Raw genomic sequence first — 25747 nt, forward strand, 5'->3', positions numbered from 1 at the left:
CACTATATTCTATTTTTTAATTATTTTTTATTAAATTACTTTAACTTGGAAAATCATCGCTGCTCACCTGATATATCAGGCAAAAAGGCCAGCGATTCCAATCAGGCTCAGTTGCAGGATTTGCTGGTGGGGTTTTGTTTTGTTCATTCCAGTTTCAGCGTAACGCCTATCGTGCGTAATATATGACGAATTATGCAGTGGTTGCCTACTTTATGGTTGCAAGGGTTGCCAGTAAACTCGCCCCAAAGTAAATTCGGCCCAGGCAAATTCGGCCATTACATCAGTAAATTCGGCCCACCGAGAATATTGTATTAAAATGTATTACCAACCGTTAACATGAATTAATTACATAATTATACTATTATTAAGTGATTTGGATGTCAGGGTATGCGTAGATCGCGTAATCACGGGAGATAGCGCGGATATTCACGGGGACCGAATTTACCGACGGCCGAATTCACCGGTCAATTCATTGGTTACTCGGTCAATTCTGCCCTCGGAGAATTTTTTATAAAAATGTATTACCAACTATTAATGTGAATTAATTTCATAATTATATTATTATCAAGTGATTTGGAGAACAGGGTATGCGTATAAATATATATATGTATATATATATGCCGATGTTTACGGGGCCGAATTTACCGACAGCCGAATTCAATCGGTATATTCGGCCCTCGGAGAACATTGTGTGAAATTGTATTACGAACTAATAATGTGTATTATATTACATAATTATAATATTATCAAGTGATTTGGAGGTTAGGGGTTAGGTTTAGGGTTAGGATTAGCGTTAGCGTTAGGGTTAGGATTAGGGTTAGGTTAGGTTAGGATTAGGGTTAGGTTAGGATTAGGGTTAGGATTAGGGTTAGGTTAGGATTAGGGTTAGGTTAGGGTTAGGGTTAGGTTAGGTTAGGATTAGGGTTAGGGTTCAGGTTAGATAATGGTATTGTAACTGTTGTTGTTACTCTGGCCCTGGCCGAATTTACCGAGGGCCGAATTCACCGACGGCCGAATTCACCGACGGCCGAAGTGACCGAGGGCCGAATTCGACGGGCCGAATTTACCTTGGGCCGAGTTTACTGGCAACCGGTTGCAAGTAAACTCGAGCGGTGAACTTGCAAACATTGACTCTTATTAACCTAAATCCAGTGGGTTATTGAGTAGGGTTACCATATGTCCTCCTTTAAGAGGATTTGTCCTCATTTTTTACTTTTTTGAAAGTGTTTTTTGAGAACTCTCCTCCAGTTTTGCAAGTCTAAAAATTCTGAAAAAGTGTCCTCTTTTCAGATTTCCAAAATATGGTAATCCTATTTGAGAGAGAGAGAGAGAGATATGATATTCTTTCTCGCCTGCACCATCGAGATGCTTCGGCGACGGAGTTGCGATACGGCCCCATGAGGTCATCTAGTCTGCGCCGCCGTTTTTTTTTTTTCTCCTCCATGCTATCCGTGATTGCTGAGCGCCTAGCAGGATAGCTGCGGATACCATTTTTCGAGTCTTTGGTATGACCCGGCCGGGGATCGAACCCAGGACCTACCGCTCGAGAAGCCGGACGCATAACCATTACACTATCTCGCTCGGTAAGGATAAAGTGGATAAGTGGAGGATAAAGTGTCAGGTCTATCAAAGAATCAGAAAATAAATAATAATATAATTAAAAGTATTGGGAACGATAGTGCATTTACCAAGTATTACCGTAAGCAAAACAAGGCTACACCTACTGTGTAGTCGCGTGGCTCAAATGATTTGCGCCATGCGATGCATTAGCACACAAATTATTTCCGGATCTAACGAATGTTTAGTGATTACAACGCAGGCACTTGTCTTGAATTGTGCTTCGAACAATTCAGAAGTTACTGAGATGATTAGTTAGCCACCTGTATACATTGTGCACTGATTTTATTGTTCATGAATATACCAATATTATGATTTACTGCCAGGTTTGACGTGGTTAAATTTCAATTAATTATATGATGGCTGATTATGACTTAACGTCGAAGATTGGGTGCTATCTGGACAGGCATCTTGTCTTCCCGCTGTTGGAGTTTTTGTCAGAAAGAGACATATTTGATGAAAGGGATCTTCTTAAAGGGAAAATAGACCTGTTAAGCAGCACAAACATGGTCGATTTTGCTGTAGATGTGTACAAGGCTCTTCATACTGGTGAGGTGAGAAAATCTCAATATCAATGCCCTAAAGAGGGACAGCACTTCAGTATACAAGTGACAAATATATAGCCTACTCATATTGAAATATATTTGTATTACGATTGCTGATAATACAATATTCTTCTCAATTCTCTTCTGGTTACTGACGATTACCCTTAACAAGGTCAGCTGAAAATATTCCGATTATTTCAATGAGAATATATTATACAATTATATATACTTTGGTAATGTTATGGAATATGAACAGTGAACACTAACATGTAGGCTTACACGTATTTGTTATGCAGGAAGCTCCTCCTCATTTAAAAGAGAAGAGATCCGAAGTGGTTGGTCTTCTGAAGATGCATACTACGAGAACTGAACCTATCTTGGAAATGTTCGGCGATCCTGAGGTTACGAAACAGGTATACCAATGTTTTTACAGCATTTCTTCATTCGACATTATTCAGACAGCTACTGTGTATAGCCTTCCAGCGCTCAATCATTCTAATATGAATTGACTGATATATTTTCAAATAAGACCATTGAAATTTGATTGCATGTCACTTGCAGGTTTTTTAATTACTCATTGGTGTCGTTGTATAAATTTAAAAGGTCTGATGAGATCATTTGTGCCGACACTGGCTATCGCTTGTTTCTATAATTTAAATAGTGGTGCTGTAGGGTTCCGCGTCCCCCAAAATTTGACCTTAGGCAGGTGATGATCATTTCAATTAACGGTATGTCAAGTTACTTGTGTGTTGATGAGATCAAATTAACGCCTTTCATCTCGCATGGTGTCAGACAAGATAGCATGATTGTAGTGTAGAGCAGTGCTCTTCAACCTTTTTCGTCGTGGTACACCCTTTTAACATTTTCTCAAAACTCGTACACCCCTGACCGTATAATACACCGATAACGCCGAAAGCCGCATTTTGATTACATATACAATACGTCCGGATTCCAACGGGGATTCGCCATGGCGCATGGACGACAAATGCTCATATGAAATTGGATACTGGGAACTTAACACCACGGAGAGCCCTTGTGGTGTTCTGTGCCTTCACTGATTTCTTGAGATATGCAATGCGCAAATTTTCTTACTGTAGAAGCAAAACATCCCAGCAGGCTTACAATATATAATTTATGTACCAAAATCGCGAGTATAAATATCAAGAAAAGACACTAGGATTATGTGTGTAGTCGCGCAGAGCGCGAAAATTTTGCACCTTAAATGGATTTCATCGAAAATGTTGGTAGTTTCACATATTATTGTCAAAAATTTATTAATTCTCAGCCCACGTGATCAGATTAACCCGTAGAGCTGATGGAGGGTGTTTTCGAAAATATTGGGTACAATATTAATGATGATGCATCTTGCGGTTCCTATTAATCACTTAGTTGCATGTTGTTATTTCTTGGCCTCTCACCAGGATTGTTTGTATTGTTATTAATAATATTTTATTACACATCAATGACAGTGGTGATAATCGCCTGTTTAGAATTTGTGCGCCACGAAAGTGCATTTCCTAAAGTTTAGTATTTTTGATTTGGGTAATGAGGACGACTTTTGCTTGCATGCGCACTCCCATTCTTCATTCTCTCTCGCTAACGTGCGTCCACTTTCAGGACTTTGCTGCTGACTTTGAAGCTCGGTTAACTCTTCTTCTGGGCTTTTCATGACGCTACGTTAACAGGGGGTCGGCGACGAGGAGCCTAGATAAACATCCGACACATAAAAACATGGCAGAGCCGAGACTAGAACCAGCAACAATTGGTTACATAATGACGGCCGCCGACACACGCTAATTTGAATATGTGTAGAAGATCGCAAAATTATGGTTATGCGGCTGAATGAGGCCGTACGTCCGCAGGTTGAGCACCCCTGACGTAGCCGAAATAAGGATGGACATTTGAGCAAGGCTGCAACGTATAGTAAATGATAATACGAATAAGGGCTCGAGGTTACTGGACCACCATCTAACGCAGTGGTTCGCAAACTCGACCCCGTGCCTGCGTAAATAGGCTATTCATAAGCTGGCCGCAGGAAGCACAAATTCAAAATGTCCGAGATCTCCTCAAGAATCATCAGACAGATATCGCAAGCTGAACACATGCTAACTCCACCCTGCTCTACTCGAAAAGGAAGTAATAAGTCCATTACCAAAGGTTGAATGATTAGAAACATTTGCTTATGACATCACATTGTACGATATTACACATCCGGTCATTCTGTTTTGAAGCATAAACTGGCGTATTTTTGTGATAGCTATAGTCATCGTATCATCGGTTCATCATTATGTGGATCTGGTACACCCCTGTACACCCCATCCGAGTGGTACACCCTTTGAAAATTCTGGTACACCCTAGGGTGTACGACCACCCCGGTTGAAGAGCACTGGTGTAGAGTGTCCAGCTTTTCGGTTCGATACGTCATGGGCTCAATTGCTTATCGGATCAGATCAAAGGCTTCACTGTAAAAACTGTTATCTGCAGCTTCCTCAGTAGGCTCTCAGCACTCTTGGATAACATGAAGAAAAATGGTGGTTCTGACTAACCTTGTAGTTACTTCACATTTCCACATCCAAACACCTAAAATGTTCAGGGCAATAGACTGGTTTCATCCTCTCAGCAATCCAGTATTAAATTCTCAAATGCTTTCACAGAGTAGGTGAAAAATCATATCCTATATTGCAGTTCATTATCACTCCTATGTGCCTGATTGAGTCCCATGAAATGCAATTATTTCCCCTTGCTTTTCCGAATTGGATTTATTTCTTCCCTGTAACGATATCAGTGTGGAACAAGTGCTTTGACATTTTGTTGTTCGATCCACTACCAATATTCAGTTCATTCTCTGCTATTTTATCACACTGATGTATTTTATCAACTGTACAAAATGTACAGTACCTAGAAAATACTTCACTGTGATATGATGGCATGGCAGAATATTCTATGACAATACACATACGGTATAATGTAGGCTGTTGTTATATTCTCTTTTCGTTATAAAGATTGACACGGTAAGAGACGGAAAGCAACTGTTTGAATACTTGGAGAAAAACCACGGATTCACACTGGAAGACCTCGACACTCTCTATGACTTTGCAAAGTTTCAGTATGAATGTGGTAACTACTCAGGTATGCTAATTCAGGCGCAAACACACTCATTGACTGAAATTATGAATATACCATTTTCTGTCACAGGTACGGCAAACTACTTGTACTTTCATCGAGTTTTAGTTAGCCCGTCGGACAAGCATGCCATGGACACTCTGTGGGGTAAACTTGCGAGTGAAATATTGATGCAAAACTGGGATACGGCCTGGGAGGACTTACACAGATTACGCGAAACCATTGATGCCAATACGATCGCATCGCCACTGCAGGTAACCGCAGAGCACTTGAAAAATGTTATTATTAGTGAAAACAAGTTTGGTTATGGTTTGACTATCAAAATATCTCATCTCAACAAAAAACTTATTATTCCTAATTTTACTGTTTTAAATTATTAGGTTGACTAAAAAACACTGTGACATATCAAATTTGGCTCAATTCCAACCTGTAGAAGAGCAGTTAGAGTGGAAAATTTTTGATTTATTGAAATCTTTCTGGCTACCCCGTGTAAATTGATATCAAATTTGGGTCAATTCCAACCTGCAAAGTTATTGGATTTGAAAAAATAATACGACCTCTTTATAGTGGGAAATTCTTTGACGGACACATTGAATTACCCACCGTAAACAGTTTTTTTCAGGTATTTTCTATGCCAATAACTTAACTTGTACAGGTTGGAAATGAGCCAAATTTATTCTGCATCGCTTTTATGGACAACGAAAAGATTTTATCAAATAGCCAGTAGAATTTGAAAAAGTTCTTTTTGAACAACCCTAGCGTACGGTATATGCATGTTCACAAGAGCATTCATTATACACCGTGTATTGAAGATTTTTTTTTGTAATTGGCGCAAAAATAGCATACGGTACATGTATGAAATAAAGCTGATTCCTATTACTGATTTCAAGCAACCGGTGGCCTTACTTTAACATTTTTGGATTTTTTTTCAGCTCTTACAACAGCGAACGTGGCTCATCCACTGGTCTTTATTCGTATTCTTCAATCACGCCAAGGGAAAAGACGAAATCATCGAGTTGTTCTTGTATCAGCTTCCTTACTTGAACGCTATTCAAACGATGTGCCCGTGGATTTTGCGTTATTTAACAACGGCAGTGATAACGAGTAAAAGGAGGCGGCAGGTGAGATCGGCGTGATTACGAAAACCGAACTAACCTTACTAACAAGAGTCTGCTGACACTTTATATTGTTATTATGCCAAATTTTTTCGCTGTTCTACTTGCAGAGGTGGTCGGTCAGTAACAAGGCACTTTGACTTTAATGGAGTAGTCATGGAGTTTTTGCCTACTTACAATACTCACTCGAGTGGTTCTACAATTGAATAATGATAAATTCATGCCGGTGAAGTCATATTTTGTGATACGATTGTTGATATACAATGGTTTTTCCTATTCTCTACAAGTTGGTGACGATTACCCCTGACGAGTGTCGGTCGAAAATATTCAGGTTCATTTCAATATGAATATATATTATTCAATTGTATATTGAAGTTCGGTACCTTCAAGAAGCTCCTCTTCAAGTGGTTATATATGTTTTTAGACTACTTTCGTTTCTATTCATCAGCTTGCAGTCTTAGACAAAACTAGTCCTTGAACACTTGACAGTTTTTAAGGTAAAACTACTTCTTGCACTTAAAATTTGTCAAAACGTATTTTTGGGTATGTTTACATCGCCTTTATGTGTGAAGTCGTCGTGAGAACTGGGTTAAATTTCCCCTCATTTGCAGCATTTGTTACTGTGCGTTGGTGGATCAGACGTGCACGTTGTAATTTCACCAGTAGCATTCGGTCCAATTAACTGCTAAAAGTATGTGGCCCCCTGACCAAATCTGTCCTTTGAAACTATTTACTCGAGTACATTCCATACCTTCATTTTCTACTCCATTCGAAGTAGTTTTGACTTGTCCTGTGACTCGCTACTTCGTCTTGTACTCCAGTAAAATAGTATGACTTCCGATTACCTGCTAAAACTATGCGACCCCTCGGCCAAAACCACTTCCTCAAACTGTTCGAGAGCTTTTGAGGCCTTCCTTTACTGCTTACACTTGATTTAATTTTGACGTGTCTTGTAAATCACTGCTTGTACTAGAGCAGAAATTTATCACATTACTTCGATTTGAATACCAACCCTGACGAAATGACCACCTTTATCTGCTCGACAGGTTCTGAAAGATCTGGTTCGAGTCATACAGCAAGAAACGTACACCTACAAGGACCCCGTCACCGAGTTCATCGAGTGCCTCTACATCCATTTCGATTTCGACCGCGCGCAGGAGAAGCTGCGGGAATGCGAGACCGTGCTCGCAAACGACTTCTTCCTCGTCGCCTGTCTCGAGGAGTTCATCGAGAACGCGCGGCTGTTCATCTTCGAAACGTTCTGTCGGATACACCAGGTTTGTACTGACGTACGATTGTGGAAATGTAGACGTGACTTGGAGCGGTTTGCAGCAGTGTTTGGGCGGCTAGAAAAATTTCGTATTTCCAAGTTGGATTGGAATTAGGATTATAGCTACAGTTCATTTCCAAGTTAGATAAGAATTAGGATGGTTGGATTCTCAAACACTTGGAAATCGAATTTGAAAGAAATAAAACAAAAATCAAGTTCAGTTCCTATCAAATTAGAGCTCGTTCTGGTAAGCATGGGAATGGCCAATGTTCAGTTCTATATAATTTCAGAAAAAGAGAAATTAGACTAGTTCTAATTGAAATGGGAACATAGAAACATTTCACAAGTTAAATTAGAATTAGATGACCGGCATGAAGCTCTAATTATCATGGAATTATCATGTTGTCCAAGTCTCGATTGCACAATGAATGTGCCGTACGGTCGTCTGCCAATATAAACTTTGCACGTACGGAAAAAGGCCGGATGAAATCAAAACTACTTGGATTGGAATAATAATAATAGTCGTCAGATTATATTTTCATCCTGTAAAGACAATGCGATGTAGTGGGGTTGTGACCAAGTTGCAAGGTTCTAATGCCAATATAAACTTTGCACATGGAAAAAGGCCGGATAAAACCAAAGCTACTTGGATTGGAATAATAATAATAGTCGTCAGATTATATTTTCATCCTGTAAAGACAATGCGATGTAGTAGGGTTGTAACCAAGTCGCGAGGCTCCGAGTCACAAGTCAATCTCACTTCCGTAGTTTTGACTCGAGTCAAGTCGAGTCATTTTCGATTCACCACAGAGTCCAAGTCAGCATGCTGAGGGTCGAGTACGAGTCATTGTGTTGACTGTTCAGTTTTCAGTTAAAGTCCTGTTAAACCCACTTTTTATAACTCTGTCTGGTGATATCAAACGGTTCGCATTTATAATATACTCATTTTCCTCTCTTTTAGCTGTTTCTGGTCACATTTTCAGGTACCAGTAGTCCGGTACCGTTCGACGAAATCCCTATAGTGTGGTTACCTTTACTTTTCTTCGAAATTACGAAGAAGTGTTGGTCTTGGCCGTTTGAGTCTCGAGTCGTAAAACTTGGTTTGAGTCATGCGCAATGACTCGGGTCTAAGTCGAGTCAATACACAGATTGACTCGAGTCGAGTCGTCAGAAAATGGTGACTCGAGTCAAGTCATTACAACCTTTTTTTTCAGCGCTCAACAGGTTAAGATAGCATTTGATTCCGAACCTGGATTTGCCTTACCCTTGTCAGGCGTTGCATGCTTGTGAATAAGATCTTTGGTATTTTTTTGAAAAAAAAGGTAATTTAACATTCCAGTGTATCAGCATCGACATGCTCGCCGACAAACTGAACATGAGTTCGGAAGACGCGGAGAGATGGATCGTGAACCTCATTCGGAACGCTCGTTTGGACGCGAAGATAGATTCGAAATTGGGGCACGTGATGATGGGGACGCAAGCCGTCTCGCCGTACGAACAGGTTGGCACGCATTTCGAATCTGGAGTTTTTGAAATGTTTGATGTCGTTCTCGATGCTAGGTGATTGAGAAAACGAAAAACTTGGCGTTTCGTAGCCAAATGCTGGCTACCAACGTGGAGAAGCGGTTGAATAAGGAGAAGAACAGTTCAGATAATCCGGTATGTCGTTTTGTTTTGTTTGATTTTGTCACTACGGGACAGCTGTTTGCGGCAATGAATAGTATGGTATACTTGAGCCAATGCTCGAAGGCATGTGTTCTTCAATTAATAAAGTATAATAGATGTATGAGCTGAAATTGTGATGTATCGGCCTTTGTGAATTCGTCACTTGGTATGTATGTATTGATGTTTTTGGGTTGGGTTAAGATTGGGGATTTGGCGAGAGTTGGGGTAATGGTGGGTTCGGTTCGAAAAGGGTCCGTCAAGTGCCGAATTCACAGGTAACCTTCATAACAGCAAGGGTATGATCATGGAAATCGGCATTTACTGTAAGATTGGGTTACCGTATTTTGGAATTGGGGAAGGTGGACACTTTCACCAAATCAGAAAAGTTGGTTGATCAAAACTGAAATCAGCCGATTTTGCTATTTTTTCGTTTAAATTCCGATTTTCACACTTCTTACTTAAAATTAATGGTGTTGACTAAAGAAAAGGCGGGTGCTTTCGATCGAATCGCAAATTTCCTATAGCTGTAAAAGCTGTAAAGGAGGACGAATCGCCAAAAAGAAGGACATTTTCAAAAACCTGAAAAAAAGAGGACAAATCCTCCTAAAGGAGGACGTATGGTAACCCCTACTGTAAGGGCCTTACAAAATCTTGGTCTTGATAAAGTGAATCTGAGCCGGTAGCCGCTGGTAATGTTTTAGGATTGAGGGTTATCCCCTATTTGAGGTCTGGGGCACTATCAGCCATCCTCCTAAAAAGCGCATCGTGGTGTTTCATGTAAAACTAGCCTGTTTCGGGAAGGTAAAAGATTGGATCTATCTGTAAAATGATATTAAATAAAAGTATGTTTTTATCTGTATCAGTTGAAGAGAAAGGGTTTTGTTAATAGTATTATTCCAGAATACGTAACATTGATACACCCTTGTTATTAAAATGAATTGCGGTCGGCCTGTTGTGTTGATTAATTGTGTATCAAGATATCTGTGCTTAAATCTTGGTCCCGGGCTGTGTTGATCTCATATCCAACACTGTGTCTGGAACTGGCCAAAGCGGCATTAGTCATCCAAACTAATGGTTGAATTTAAAACTGCATGGTACACTCGGAATCCTCGTTTCAGATACCGCACTGGGCTACCGGTACGAAGGAGGCATGGTGAAATTATGGTCTCTGCAGTTGCCGCGTGTTACGATTTTGTCTGGTATTTTACTTCTTGGAGATTACTGTATTGTTGCCGGAAATAGAGAGTGGATGGAGACCCGGGAATGTTGTTGTGGTCGTGTCCAGGTGGCGATTAATTGCGTGCGGGAATTTTTAACAAGTGCCGGGTCTATGGCGGGGTGTGGTATTTTGTACATCGCACGTATTGATTTTCGAGCCAGTAATAAACCACGACTTTGACACAATTGTTAGTTTCTACATTCTTTCGCACGCAGTGGAGTGCTCTATTGTTGCAGTAATATCAGGTTGAAACGCGTTTCTTTTGATGCAGTTCAGTTGGCTTGGTACCTCAGTGCGATCTGTTTATCGATGCATATGCATGCCGAAGTGAATGTGTGGCAGTATCAGTCCGGCGGCTTGTGGAGTCTCGTCCACAATCTTATTTTAGGCGAAATTTTATGGCATTCTCTATAATTTCTTTGTATGACAATCTGCAGCATGTGGGCTCTTCAGCTCATTGGTGTTGAATATGAGATCAATGGCTGGCGGGATTTTCGCGCTGGGAAAAACGGCTGTTGAAATGTTCTTATACGCTCAGGCACGAAATGTAAAATGCGGTTCGATTAACACAGGAGGTTATCGAAACGACCAAGCACGTTCTCTCAAACATCCATCTCGGACGAATGCCCGATATATTAGTGTGTTTGATCTTGATCTTCGGGCTGTCTCGCACTTTTATTCGCTTTCCTTGTATTCGTCGTTGAACGGCTAATTTCTCAAGGCTTTTTGTAAAGATGCAAGAACGGCCGACGGTTAGTAAAAAAGCTTAGATAGGCTTCGAAACGTACTATTGCCGAAACCAGAACAGATGTAGGTAGCGGTAGGGTTGATTTACGAGCTACTCTGCTACGGCAAGGTAAGTTCACTAACAATCGTTCTTTGAGCTCACTCGCGGAGTGGCATGTTATATATCGTGGTGTGTCCTGGCTCACGTATGACTGGCGCCAAATGTGATATCCAGCCAGGACAGTGGACACCACTAGACTGAAGCATCCCAACGGCATATAAACTGATACCAGGAATATTCCATTCTCTCATAATTGCCAATACAGTTAGTTAGACCCAATCAGGGGTTTCTAGAAATCCCGGACCCAACTCCGTATGTTGGGCGTATCACTTTATTTTTTTTGAAGAAGGGTTACTAAAAGAAAGATGAAATTTTGAGGTACATAATCGCAAGAACAGAGAACAGAATGATGTTAAATAGGGTTAACATATTTTGTAAATCTGAAAAGAGGACACTTCTTCAAAATTTTAGTACTTCACAATACTGGAGTAAAATCCCGAAAAAATCATACATTTTCCCCGACTTTCTGGTCGGTTGACTAAAAAAAGGTCTACTTTCCGGCTCAACTCCTGAAATACCATTTCTGTCAGGTTTCCATAACACCGCACTCAGCTCTACCGGTAAATCTGATTACTTGAGCAGAGAGGACAAGAAATTGAAAGCAATATATATGCAATTCCCGATTTTATCATGAATTATCAAAAATTTTCGCGCTTCGCGCTGGCTCACTGAACAGTACGACTGATTACGTGGCAAAAGCGAACAACGTGATTGGGGGACGGGGGTAAGTTCAGGGCCGTAACAGCACTTCGCCAGCCCCCCCCCCAAAAAAAAACGTTGGTCTTGGGCCCCCCATATGTTGGTGAAGCGAACTTCAGGGAACTTCGCCCCCCCAGACCCCCATCAGGCTATTCGCTAATTAACGCTGCTTACTGATCTTCTACATTGGGGGCCGTTTAGTGGGTCAGCTTTTATCGCCTAAACGCGCCAAGCGCGAAAATTTTCTATAATTCATGATTCAATAGGTCAATATCATCGGGAATTGCATATATATTGCTGTCAATTTTTATCCTCTCTCCGCTCACGTAATCAAATTTACAGGTAGAGCTGAGTCAGGTGTGTTTGAAAAAGTAGGATCCCTCAATATTATAATTAAACATCTTGGCAAGAACGAAACAGCACTTCGTCAGGCCCCGCAAGAAATCTTGGGTCTTGGGTCCCATATAGCGTGATAAACCTACCCCCATCACCTTGTGCGCTTTTGCCACGAAATGAGTTGTATTGCTTAGTGGGCCAGCGCCAAGCGCGAAATTTTTTAGAAAATTCATGAGAAAGTCGGTCAATATGATCGGGAATTGCATATATATTGCTATCAACTTCTTGTCCTCTCTGCTCACGTAATCAGATTTACCGGTAGAGCCGAGTGAGGTGTCTTGGAAACTGTAGGGCCCGTTGATATGACTCCTTAACATGATGTTATTTCTTGACCTCATGTCTGCTATATAAAAAAAAATATAGAATCGCCATAACGTATAGGCTACGAAAGTAAAAGACGCACACGATTTCAAATTGGAATTTCTTCACTGGCATATAACTTAGGGTTACCATATTTTTGTGAAGCAAATTCCGGACACTCTTAAGCGCCCACTAGCGGATTTTAAAATGAGGTGTAACACATTGTCTGTCAACATGACGTCACACTAGCAAAGCATTTCCCATCGACTGTATACACCAGGGGTGTCAAACTCAACTTGCGTCGCGGGCCGGACTGAAACCTTCAGAGAACTCGCGGGCCGGACGAGTCAAATGGTTCCAAAATGTTACCTCAAAATCTATGCCCTTGTTTTTCACTTGAATACTCAAATATCAAGCCTATGTACATAAAAATATATTACGGTATATCACGGACCATATGGTTCTATTCTATCTACACCTTTATTAGCAAACAATTGAATTGGCAGAATTACGATGATTGGCCTATTGAATAATTTTATAAACTGCTAAAACAGCGGCGTTATAATTGTTCCCTATGGGATGGTATTTGTCTTGTGAGGTTCATATAGCCAAGACAGTGTGCCGATACAACGAAGTTTTCGGTCAGCATTAGGGCAGTCCTTTTCGGCCAAGGTATTCTCGCTGCCGATCGTTCTGGCACGCTTCTTGGAGTCGCATGTTAGATGACCTACTTTACATGTCTTGGTGCCTCGTGGCGCGGTAATGGCCATTGGCCAACGCCGATATGCCCATTTCTATAAATCTTGCGTATTTTGTCAGGGGGAAGAGTAGGCCTACCCCACAATCAAGATAATTGGCAACTTGAAATCGCGCGTAGCGCGAAAAAAATATGAAAAAGTTGCATAGATTTTCAAAAAATACTCTGTAATTTATGCTAATACACGAAATAATTTTGGGCCCCCTTCGAGCTCGCCCCCCCCCATTGGGGGGCTTGGGGTGCGGCAGTTACTGGCCTGGGTAGGTTTATAACCATATGGGAGCCCAAGACCCAAAAAGCTTTTTTGAGGGCCTGACGAAGTGCTGTTTCGTTCCTGCCAACGGGTATACGCCCGAAGATGTTTAATTATTATTGAGGGGCTTACCTTTTCAAACACACCTCACTCAGCTCTACCTGTAAATCTGATTACGTGAGCAGAGAGCGGATAAAAATTGATAGCAATATGTATGCAATTCCCGATCATATTGACCGATGCAATCATGAATTATAGAAATTTTTCGCGCATGCAGTCGAGATAGGCTGATTTAGCTAACGGCCCCCAATGTAGATAATAAGTAGCGATAAACAGTTGATAACGTGAGGGGGTCTGGGTGATGGTATATCACAACCTAACGATAGGAATTGCGAACCTATGTGTCCGAAGTAAATGGACAATTGTCTGAATTACCGGGATTTTTTAGGAGCAAATTCAACTTTTATGTTCCGTTTCGAGGATGTTGGCCCAATTGTCTGGGCGAAAATAGATCACATGCTTGAATATGGCATCCGGAGGTGTCGTAATGTTCAATTGTCGCATGATTAAATGTCGCATGCGGAAGTGTCGTAATGGCGGTAATGCTCAATTGTCGTATGATTAAATGTCGCATGCGGAAGTGTCGTGAGGCTCGAGTTCCGCATGCATAACTGTCACTGTGCTTATGTGGCCCTATGCTTTCGTGTAACCATGCCCATGTGTACACAATTTCAAATGTACCCATGTGGATGTGTCCCATGTTCATGTGTATCCATGCTCAATTGCTCATATGACCCAATGCCGATGTGTCACCATGCCGATATATTCCCACGCTAACGTGTCACCATGGTCAGGTGTCCCCTTGCTGATATGGCACCATGTTGATGTATCCCCGTGCTCATGTTTCATCATGCCAATGTGTCCCCAGTCCCCACGTTCATGTATCACCATGATCATGTGTCCCCATGTTATTGTGTCGTATGCTCAACAGTCGTTTTTCATTTTGTCGCATGCTCAAATGTCGGGCAACCTCGCCATTTATCGTTAATGGATTTTACGCAAAACCGTTAATGGTCTCTATTGATTTTAACGATGCTCCTTACTTAGATCGGTCATGAGCTTTTGGACTGTATGTCTTGATTTTAGTATCGAACGCTGTGCCAAGTCCCAAGATTGACACTCAATGATTAGGGCAGTAATTTTGTTATCGAGGTCGAGTATGGTAGATATGTACCATGGAAAACTGAATAAAACTGAATTCAGTTTTCCATGTATGAATGTAGCCTACGCACGCTGATCTGACACATAGGCCTAACTACCGCATTGCGGATTTCACGCAGAAGCCGGTGTTGGTCAGTGCTAATTTTAACTGTGTTTCATACTGAGATAGGTGGTGAGATGATGATCTCATGAAACAGTTTACTAAGATTCTCGGTTTGCATTTACTTTATTTTATATTCTCCAATGTCAACATCACCGTGAAATTGTGGCCTTCAAGCCATTTGCTTACAACCCCCTGTCATGCGCGATAGCTAGTTCGTTTTCGATGACGGCTAACGTCTGATCACTTTATCAGCCTACTCATTAATATATTTTACGCAAAATTCGGTGTTTTTACGCAAGACTCGGTCCTTATCAGCCTGGAAATTGTCCATTGATCTAATCCAGTGGTTCTCAACCGGTGTGCCATTTGCGTCTCGCAAGTGTGCCGCTAGAGAATTCTTCGAAAATTGGAAATTATACGCAAAATAACAATCAATAATCTAAATTGGGCTCGATGTGAAGTCTGTATATTTGACAAATAAAAATTGTTGTGATGCAGGGATATTGATTGCCTGCATGACAACAATAAAGTTTATCCGGTTTATCGTGTGCTTTAACGGCGGAATTAAATTTTGCACAATACGTTATTGATTAATCTCGGAGAAGAGCAGACTTGGCGGTGCCTATGTGACAATGCAATTTTCAGGACCTTGTTAGGCAGCGTACCAGCACCGCCATTAAAATATAGGCTTGTAGCGCAACGTTATGCTACAGGCGCCGAATTTGAGATTGAGAAGTGTAGTTGGTCAATTTATATCAGTTTACAAATTTCCCGACCGCGTAGGTTATCATCCGGAGTTGTTGGAAGCTTGGAACTATAATTGAACTGCGGGTGACTGCCACTAACAGGGGTGTCAAACTCAACTCGGGTCGCGGGCCGGATTCAAAAGTTTTAATCGCTCGCGGGCCGGACCAGTCAAATGATCCAAAATGTTACCTCCACGTCCATACCTTTGTTTTCCACTGAATGCTTTATTATCAACCGCCTTGCAAAATAGTACTATATTTATATATTATACCAAGGATTATGTGGGCTCTATTCCAGCAACACCGTTGTTCGCAAACAATGGATTTGACAAAATGTGAATGCGTCTGTGAATAACTATTATTTGGACTATTTTCCCAGAAAACTCTGAAGAAAATGTGCTATTTTTCAGTGTTGGGATCAAGTCACTACCTTCGAGTCACGAGTCATTTCGAGTCATCGCACATTTTGACTCGAGTCAAGTCAAGTCAATCGATTTTCAAAGGTGACTCGAGTCAAGTCAAGTCACTCGATTTTTGGAGGTGACTCGAGTCAAGTCGAGTCAAGTCAAGTCAAGTCACGAGTCAAGTCAAAATTCAAGTCAAGTCGCCTTTTCGAAGTATGAAGCATGATTAGTGATTACGTCATTGCATTTCGCTAGGTGTCTGAATAACAGATTGATTGGTCATTGATTCTGAACCGATGAACGAAAGAACGAATATATAGTTAAATATACAAATACATGCAATACGGGGCTGTATCGCTCAAATAGAACTGTTAAACTACGTAAGTAATTGCATAGCCTCATTTTATAGTTACTAGTCAAGATAAAGAATCGAGAAACGAATTGATAAGATGCAATGTATCATCCCTTATACATAATATTGGTATGATACAATTCGAATCTGCGCCAATGGCTGAGGAGTATATAAACTATATTCGATTACAATTTAAATAAAACAAGAGGTTCGGTTAAGGTAAGAACAGAGAACAGAAATATATATTTTGCTATTAAATTACTTTACTACTAGTTTACGACAACCTAAGTTGTAGCTTCGATCACTTCGTTTGTGGTCCATATATTTGTGAGAGAATATTTGACGATCAGTAAAACGCACGATCATTGAATGATTGGTAGCTCTCATGGGTTACACAAGTGTTTGGCGAACAATCCGAACATATGCAAGATAAGGTGATTTTTACTTGATGACTTGAAATTGACTCGTGAATTTTGCTCCGAGTCACGAGTCAATCCACATTTCTGATACGCCGAGTCAAGTCAAGTCAAGTCATTTTAGCAAAGTGACTCGAGTCAAGTCAAGTCATACGAAAAAGGTGACTCGAGTCTGACTCGAGTCAAGTCATGACTCGAGTCATCCCAACACTGCTATTTTTTGCCTTCCCGTAATGTAGTGTCAATGTCACCACCTTGTGCCTGATGGTTACTAGGGCTGGGAACATTCGAGTACTCGAATATGAATCGATTATTAATTTTAATGATTCGAGTCGAGCAGTAAAAGACGATTCTTTCGAGTACTGAAATTATACGCTCCTCGCTACTGAAAGTTAATTTATCAAGGAGAATTACAGTTTCGTTACTAATTTTCACTGTTGAAGCCTTGAAACCGTGATTGGTCGTATCGTAGCATACGAAACGTAAAGTACAAAGCTACGAACGTTACTGGAAATAGCACATTTCCAAAATCATGATCATCCAACAGCATTGTCACAAAGTGCAATGAAATCGGCATGGTCGAAAAAATACCAAAGTATTTTTTAACGTGATGGATAACAGGCATTATGTTCTCTGTGGTCGCATAAAAGATACATATTTGTACTTTGACATAGGCCTATTACAGAATTGACTGACTTTAAATCTACTCAAGTAAGTAAGTAGTTGTGAAAACGATCGTAATTCGTTCTCATGGACTGTCAAAAGCTGCAAATCGAGCTATATGCGGAAGGTGTAGAAAGCTTGATTCATATTGATGCATCCCAGGAGGTGTCGATTTTTGACAGAATAAACATACGTCCACATCATGGGATGTAAATGTGAGTATTGATATGGAAATGTGATGCTAATTCTTTGTTTACTCGAACACCCCCATGTTATAAGACCTCTAGTTCAGTCGGAGAGTAATACGGAGAAGTTGTGTCGGATACGGTTTTAACACTTTGCACGATTAGTATACCTTAATTAAAAATATGGCAGATCGCTAAAATGCCAAATAGTGTATGGCTTTATTTTCGGAAAATATAAGGCGTTACTACACTTGCTTTTATACTTCAACATGTATGTTCTCCAGACCAAAGAACTGAAAATATAATTAGAACTCAACGTATATTACTCGTAATTGATAGAAAAATACTAATGCTACCTCTAAAAAGCGGAAAATAAATTTCATGTCTTCTGTCCAGAAAGTTTCAACGCGGCCTGCTAAAACAGGTCTGACGTTAAAAAAGTCAAATTCCACTTTTTCAGATATGGACACATAATAGGCTGTCAGGTATAATAGGTAATTGCTAGATTTCGAAACGGTAGTTTCAAACGTTAGGGATCATACTTTATGTGATTACATTTTTGATATAGGCGACAATGCGGTGTGAACGAAACCACGCAACCCGGTATTTAAATTATATTCAGCGAGACTTTCGTTAAAATATATTTGTCACTCCAAATCTACTGTGCGCGAAGCGCAACGAAAATTCTGGGGATTACATGACTTTTATGAAAATTAAATGTTGGTACTACGTGAAAACAGCCCCGAAATTCTTTAGGCTATCTTTCTTATTGGGGGATTAAACTACTTCTACTTGACAAACTGGAAATAGCGAAAAGTAAGTAAGTAGTTCACAAAATATTACGAAGTAGAAGTAGAAGTAACGAAAAAAAGATCTACTTGAGTAAGTACCAGAAGTAGAGGAAGACTACTTGAGTACTTCAAAAAAGTAGAAGTACTTCGTTACTGACCACCTCTGTCGATTACTCGACTCGACTAGTGATTCAGAATCGAATCACTCACGAACTCGATTTTGCCCGGCCCTAAATTGGTTACTAACCGAGATATAGTAGAAATTCAGATGAACGTATGGAAAGAATACTCACAAAGACACAAGATGAAATTTCGAAAACAACCAGAACGATGTGAGACATAGATGGTTATTGTTGCTTTACAGCACTGACCGGGAAGACTCACAAGTCACAATAAACCCAAAATTTCAAATTGGTTACTTGAGTGAGAACTCAACACGGTCGACAGATGGTTATAATCAATGTTTCCTCTAATTGTTGACGATTCTGCGCGCACTCACGAACCCACTGCGCAGTCCCTTGGACAGCAGTGCGTAACGACTAAAAAAAGGTCATCATTTCGGAATTTTGTGCGCAACTTCGATATTCTTTGCGCAGAGACCAATGTTTCCTCTAAGCTGCGCACGTGCGCAAATGCGCAGTGCTGACACGGTATCTGAGCACAGACAATCGAAGTTGCGCACAACAAATCCGAAGTGATGACCTTTTTTTAGTCGTTACACACCCCTGTCCTAGGGTCTGCGCAGTGAGTTGGTGAGTGTGCGCACACTTGTCAAAAATTAAAGGGAACATTGGCAGATACCGTTTCATCACTGGCCAATTGCGCACGCTCGCTGCTTAGAGGGAACATTGTTTATAATGTGTCCGATGAACATGTTCGACATTCACTACTACTAGAAATGTACTGTATAATGCAATAATTTTTAAATTTTCGCAGAATGACTTCGCGGGCCGGATGAAATGGTCTGGCGGGCCGTATGTTTGAAACTCCTGCACTAGAACTATCGGGGTATATTAGGGCTATCATCACGCGTGCTACACGATCTACGTGGAAATTCGTTTGGCATCCATGGCTAGTTACATCGATAATAATGCGGAAGTGCGCAGAGTTTGTCAAACAAATCTTATGAAATAGTATCTAAGGGCAGTCCGAAATTTCTGTGATGTCATAAATCGTTAGTAAATCAAAATGACCCCTTTTTTCTCGTCTGAATACACCCTGCTTGTTGTAATCACGAAGGAACGATATTCTGACCTGAGGAAATCGGCGAATTTTTTCAGAACTTGGTAATCTATAGGTAGGACGCTTCAATGCAAAAATTTACTTTTAGAAATAATAAAATGGATAAATTTATTAAGAAAGGAATACAAGTGGTGATTATCATTGCAGTAAATAAAATAGATTTTGGAAGTGTGAGGTCCATTAGAAAAGGAAGCTAGAGAGCACGCAGCCACGCATATATTGCGACAGTTATCTAAATATGGGCATCACCAGGATGGTGAATCGCAACCTGTACCAGATAGCCTTTTCTGTCATGCAAAATGTCAAATGAAGCTAGCATGCCAATTACATTGAAAAGGAACATTTTAAAAAGCATAGACACTTATCTGTCGTGCTACTTCTAAGCCACTATGTGCTTGTGTGCCGCGTCCTATTTTGCATTTTGAAAGGGTCCCACGATTCCAAAAAGGTCGAGAACCACTGCTAATCGTACGCGGGAGGAAAGCGCACTCTTACCTTTTTCCCATTTCGATAAAAATGAATGGCTGACGTATAAGCGAGTATAAGGACGCCTTGTTATACACTTTTACACTGCATGTGCCAGTGTTTCTATAGTCCGACCGAAAGTGGGTTTGTTTTTGAGGTATTCATGGTGTGCGTCGACTACTATGGTCATGTCGCCAGGCCAATTTTCATCATTTTTAATCCGTAGCTGCCGATTGTCCACAACGCTTACATGGTGATATGGTGAGGAGGAGCCTAGATAAACCTCTAACACGCAGGTAGGAATTCTAGAGTCGACCTCGGTCGGACTCGAACCCACAACCCACTGGTGTTGCAGCCGTGGATGATGCCAATACGCCATCTCGCCACTACCGAAATTGAGTATCGACCATCGTGATCTGAAGCACGTTATATACTGCAAACGGTGTCTCGATATTACCCGATGGTCAACGTTGCTCGGCTCGAGTTGACTTGTTTATAGGTCTATTCCAACACATCTTTTTCCGAAGTAGTAACCAATTGAAGAATCGCTTTCTATCAACTTGGCTGCAGTAATTAGGCTCGATGAGTTGGATGTGCTCACTGCTCACGATTCTCAACGCTTTCATTCTTGATATTCCAGATTTCAATGAGCTCGTCATTGAACATTTTGAAACTATGAGATCACGCCTCGCGCAATCGGCCTACTGACACGAACTACTGTAAGTATAGGCTGAGCTATGTTAACCATGCCTAATGTCTATACCCCATACAAACTGTGTGTGACCGCCACGAAGTCACATTTTCACGTCGGAATACACTATTGTGACATCATTTTTAGACAATTAAAATCAGGTGCACCCCTTGCCCTACCGGCCTACCACCCAATATTGTGACGAGCCGCCACTGGGACGTATGGTAACCCTAATGTTAAATCAATCTGCCGCGGAATAGTGTACTTTATGTTAATTTAGAAATATTTACGAAAATGTGGAAGCTGGCCCCTTTTGCAGCTCCTGGCTCCGCCAATGCGTCGAAACAGTTGCTTTATTAGTGAGCAACTCAACATTCCACATATCGCGGTCAGGCTAATCAAAGTCTTAGCTGGCCTTGCAAATTCTCAATAAGTCACGTGGGCACTGGGCAGTACATTTCTAATTTCGAATATTACCACGCGGGCACTCAAAATCTTTTGGGGTGCCAAGGGTTATTTTATTGGCCATCCCTGCTGTAACACGTAGGCCTACCTCCGCCTACTGCCCGATGTAACAGGGTTATTTCGACTGTATTTCTGTATACGCTCTTCCTTTGTTTACTTTTTGTAAGTACACCGAAGAACCAGCGACACAGGGGAGAGAAGCCCCGATCAGCCTACGACGTAACGCGATTTAATAGTACCGAGATCAGCGTGGTACAAATGGTTTGCTACTAGGCAAGGTTCGGTGCGACAATCCGGTATGGGATCTTCTGAAACTAGGTCAAGCGAGGCTTGATAATAAACAATCCCTGATGAAATACGAAATTCATTCGGCTTTAATAAATATGTTGAAGAATATTCTTGCCGTTGCTATGAAGTAGGCCTACGATTTGCGAGCTTTCAGGTACCACAATTGCCGTCGCGCAATGCGGAACGTATCTGCACTGCAGGTATGGATAATTTCAACACGAGCCTCAATTGACCCGCGAGCAATCGAGAATACTGGATTGTTTGTGCCATTTGATCATTAATTCATCGAAGAGTCCACTTAACTGGGAATATGAAGCTTCTGTGACTGACTTGTACAATATAAGCATTACAATTATAATTCTTGGTTTAATTATCTTTGTCTGGTCGCAAATTTATAGGTAGGCTGTAGTGCAGGGGTTCTCAACCTGGGGGCGCTCCCCCCTTGGGGGCGCGGAAAGCTCTCAGGGGGGGGGGCGCGAGAAATTAACCACGTCTGTATTAATTCTGACTAAAAATGTGCGTCACAATCATTCTGGGAAGACGATTGTTAAAGATGAAACTTATTTCGTATTCAAGAAATCTCGCCAAATTATAACTCCAGCATTCGCGCTCAACGGAGTATAGGCTGATTTCAACTTCATTCGAGCAAATTTTCGATATTCTTTGAAAATTTGGAGCGATTCCCACGTGTAAGTCATTTATTACTTAATAGCTTTGCAGTAGCCTAAAGTTCGGTGCGCTGGGTAGCTGTTGTTAATAATTGGCGAACTGCACTGCCTAAGACAGATTTAGATGCAATATAAGTTGCCCGGTTTCGCCCTCAATTAAGCTACCCTAAATAAACTCAATTTATTCACTTCCAAAACCGATCGAATTTAGCATGTCAGTACAGAACGATGCCGTGCTCTCTGTAGTCACTACCAGCATTAGGATTTCTCAGTGCAACCTACCTTGAAATAATTTGATGTCCTGTTCAATGTTTTTTTGCTATTTTCAAACAAGTTTGGGGAAATTTGTCAGAAATGTTAAAGACTCAACCACTGGAATGCGGATTCAAACTTGGCGTAAGACATACCATATGTATACTGTTAGATCAGGGAAGGGCAGCCTGTTGCTGCAGATGGGAATTTGTGCGGCCGTCGACACCTAATTCAATTAGTATGTGTTGGCATCCGTCGACATGCAAATTGAAATTACGAATTCACTCCAAAATTTTTGAGAGATTTTAATTAATCTTGAAATTTTCTTCACACTCCGCGCAATTCAACATAACCTAATTTTTCGATTTTAATATAGTAGCGCCCTTCTCACTCTTAGCCGGAATCGGAATCGTGCGTTCCGCACGAAAGAAATTTGTTTATGCTACATTTGGGCGATTTTAATATATTTCCACTACCGATACAATCGACAATCCTGATCGGGGGTCAAAAAATAACAGCATGCAACCAAGTGACTAATAACATTTGGCCCACCCGAAGATGCATTATTATTTATAACTTGCCCTAAATTTTCAAAAGCACTCTCTCAATGAACCCTACCGGTGTCACATGGGCTAAGAGAGGATAAATATTTGATAATAATATGTGATACTGCTACTATTAATTACGGAATTCATTCGTGAATCAGAAAAATTTTCGCGCTCGGCGCGACAATATGCAATCCCAGCATGTATTCATAACATTGCGACTCGCGATTTCGGTAAGTACAAAAAAGGCTTTTGTTAAAAGTATAATCGTCCGGACTCCGTAGTTCACCGGCAATGGATATAGACAGATTAACATAGGTATTTCGCGTCCAGTTAGTTCATTACGGCTATGTCCTGGAATGCGGTCTCAGGCTATATAAGTAATCGAAATGGGCCGTGATTAGCAAAAAGGTTGCCTACCTCTGTATTAGATGATGTTCTCTTTTTGACATGGCGAAATATGTAGGGGGGTCAGGGGGGGCGCAATACTTTCGACCATCCCCAAGGGCGGCGCAAGTCAAAAAAGGTTGAGAACCGCTGCTGTAGTGGGTTACCATATTTTGTGACCAAAATTCGGGACGCTCTTTATCGCCCACTAGCGGATTTCAAAATATGGTATGAGCACGTTGTCGATCAATATGCCAATCAAATAATAATCAACAACAACAACATTGTCGATCAATATGACCTCACACCAGCAAAGATCCGTCAATCGATTAAAGGTGGTCACGATCCGGTTCAGGAGTATGTGGTTGTGTGTTGTGTAAGCAGGACCGAAGCCGCATTTTTCAGCCCTTCCGCCAAAATAAACACTGATCTTGGGCCCGCCGTAGGGTAATCGATGCAACTTCTGAGGCTTACTATATGCATCTGGTCGTTAAATGATTTGAATGAATTATGTCAATAACATCGGTTCTTCCATGCATAACTTTCTAATTTTGATCCTATATCCGCCAATATGATCGGAGTTAGCGGTAGAGCTGGTGGAAGATGATGACTTCGAAAATGCAAGGAGCGTAATTGTACATCGTTAAATCATGCTCACGTCACACCGATAAGATTATTTATAAGCCTAATGCCGGTGTGCACTGCAACACTGAGCTAAATAAACACCGCACATCCGGTGGTTTTCCAACCTTTTATGATCGGGACTCCATTTTCTATTTGAAAATGTTTCGTAGCCCGGCTCAAAATTTGATGAGCTGATTACTAATTGAAGGTCGGCACATTTGCCCAGACTTACCCACGGCCTATTTTAGGAGGTGATGACGTTCAACATCTTCGCGAACCTCAGAATATAGGCAAAGTACCCCCAGCTGGTTTATAACCACTATCTTTGAATAAGGTATCCACACGGCCTATGAATGTACCGTTATCTTGTAATTGCGATTAAAATTGGACTTATTATTGTAAATTAATGTTATTTTATTTTTATTTTTGATCGTAGATTTTGCGAGGGTGATAGTCTCCATATTAAAATCAATATATGTGATACTAAATCACGCGCAGCGCGAAGAAAAATTTCATGTAGCATAAATCTGCCCCAAACCAAAATAATATTGTTCATGTTGATTTACGAAAAACTTCAAAATTCCGGACATTTAGGCATATTTTGGAAATTCCTCCCGGACGCAGTTTTAACAGTGAAATACCGGTCATGTCCGGGAAATTCCGGACGTATGGCAACCCTAACGTAGTGTAGTTACTCGCGTACCATACTTGAGATATCCCCGCTTGCCGCTAGTGGCGCGCGTACCGCAATTTCAAAACCAAGTGACAATGCGCGGTATGTGGATATTACATTAAAAACTTACGTAGTCACTGGTCATGTGGTCATTTATGCCGCTTCTGATCCCAACATAAGCAGTATTGTATAGTGGTGATATAAATAGTGGTATGGACAATGGAGCAATGGGCAGTGGGTGACATCTGATACAAGTGCTACGGCCTACCAACAGTCTAACACCCATGTAGCGTTGGAGCGTCGATTCGTCTTTTACCAATCTACCTTTCGCAGCGTTCTTGGAAGGTCGTTTGTGGGGAATCAATAGCATTGTATTGGCGGTTAATATCCTATAATAATAATATATATAGATGATCGTTCGACCGCTTGTTGCCTATGTTTGATCAAAAAGTGCATGGCAGTAGTTTCGATATGATTTAATAGTATATATTCAATCATATTGAAATGCACCCGAATATTTTCAGCTGACTCTTGTTGAATTGGAAAGAACATTGTATATCCAATTCTCAACTAGTTGCTGACGATTAGGCTGACGAGCGTCAGCCGAAAATTTTCGGGCTCATTTCAATATGAACATACTATTCAATTGTATATTTAAGTTCTGTAGCCTACCTCCAAGAAGGTCTTCAACTATTTGATCTATAAAATTTATTGCATTTAATATTGGATTGCTGCTGGTGGTAATAATTTTATCAAAAGA

General features: G+C 40.9%; 2 protein-coding genes across 2 annotated transcripts in view; both read left to right on the top strand.

Annotated features, from left to right (window-relative positions):
• LOC145446890 (tyrosine aminotransferase-like) overlaps nucleotides 1-25747 on the top strand; it is a 74016-nt gene that overhangs the window by 38605 nt on the left and 9664 nt on the right. The gene's annotated exons all lie outside the window — the stretch shown is intronic.
• LOC145447255 (eukaryotic translation initiation factor 3 subunit E-like) lies at nucleotides 1909-10739 on the top strand. The gene is made up of 9 exons (XM_080325672.1): nucleotides 1909-2171; nucleotides 2459-2575; nucleotides 5165-5291; nucleotides 5358-5539; nucleotides 6218-6406; nucleotides 7447-7677; nucleotides 9010-9171; nucleotides 9231-9329; nucleotides 10454-10739. The coding sequence occupies exons 1-9, from the start codon at nucleotides 1974-1976 to the stop codon at nucleotides 10490-10492; spliced, it is 1344 nt and encodes a 447-aa protein (XP_080181798.1). The 5' UTR covers nucleotides 1909-1973; the 3' UTR covers nucleotides 10493-10739.

This window comes from Botryllus schlosseri, chromosome 9 (assembly GCF_051294905.1).
Source record: "Botryllus schlosseri isolate E-star chromosome 9, Bs_hap1, whole genome shotgun sequence".
Classification (NCBI taxonomy): Eukaryota; Metazoa; Chordata; class Ascidiacea; order Stolidobranchia; family Styelidae; genus Botryllus; species Botryllus schlosseri.

Bases quoted from the DNA above. Each gene is read 5' to 3' on its own strand.
- LOC145447255 (XM_080325672.1), top strand. From the start codon at position 1,974: ATGATGGCTGATTATGACTTAACGTCGAAGATTGGGTGCTATCTGGAC. The intron at 2,576-5,164 runs GTATACCAATGT...TTCGTTATAAAG, and splicing joins ATCCTGAGGTTACGAAACAG to ATTGACACGGTAAGAGACGG. The intron at 9,330-10,453 runs GTATGTCGTTTT...TCCTCGTTTCAG, and splicing joins AGAACAGTTCAGATAATCCG to ATACCGCACTGGGCTACCGG.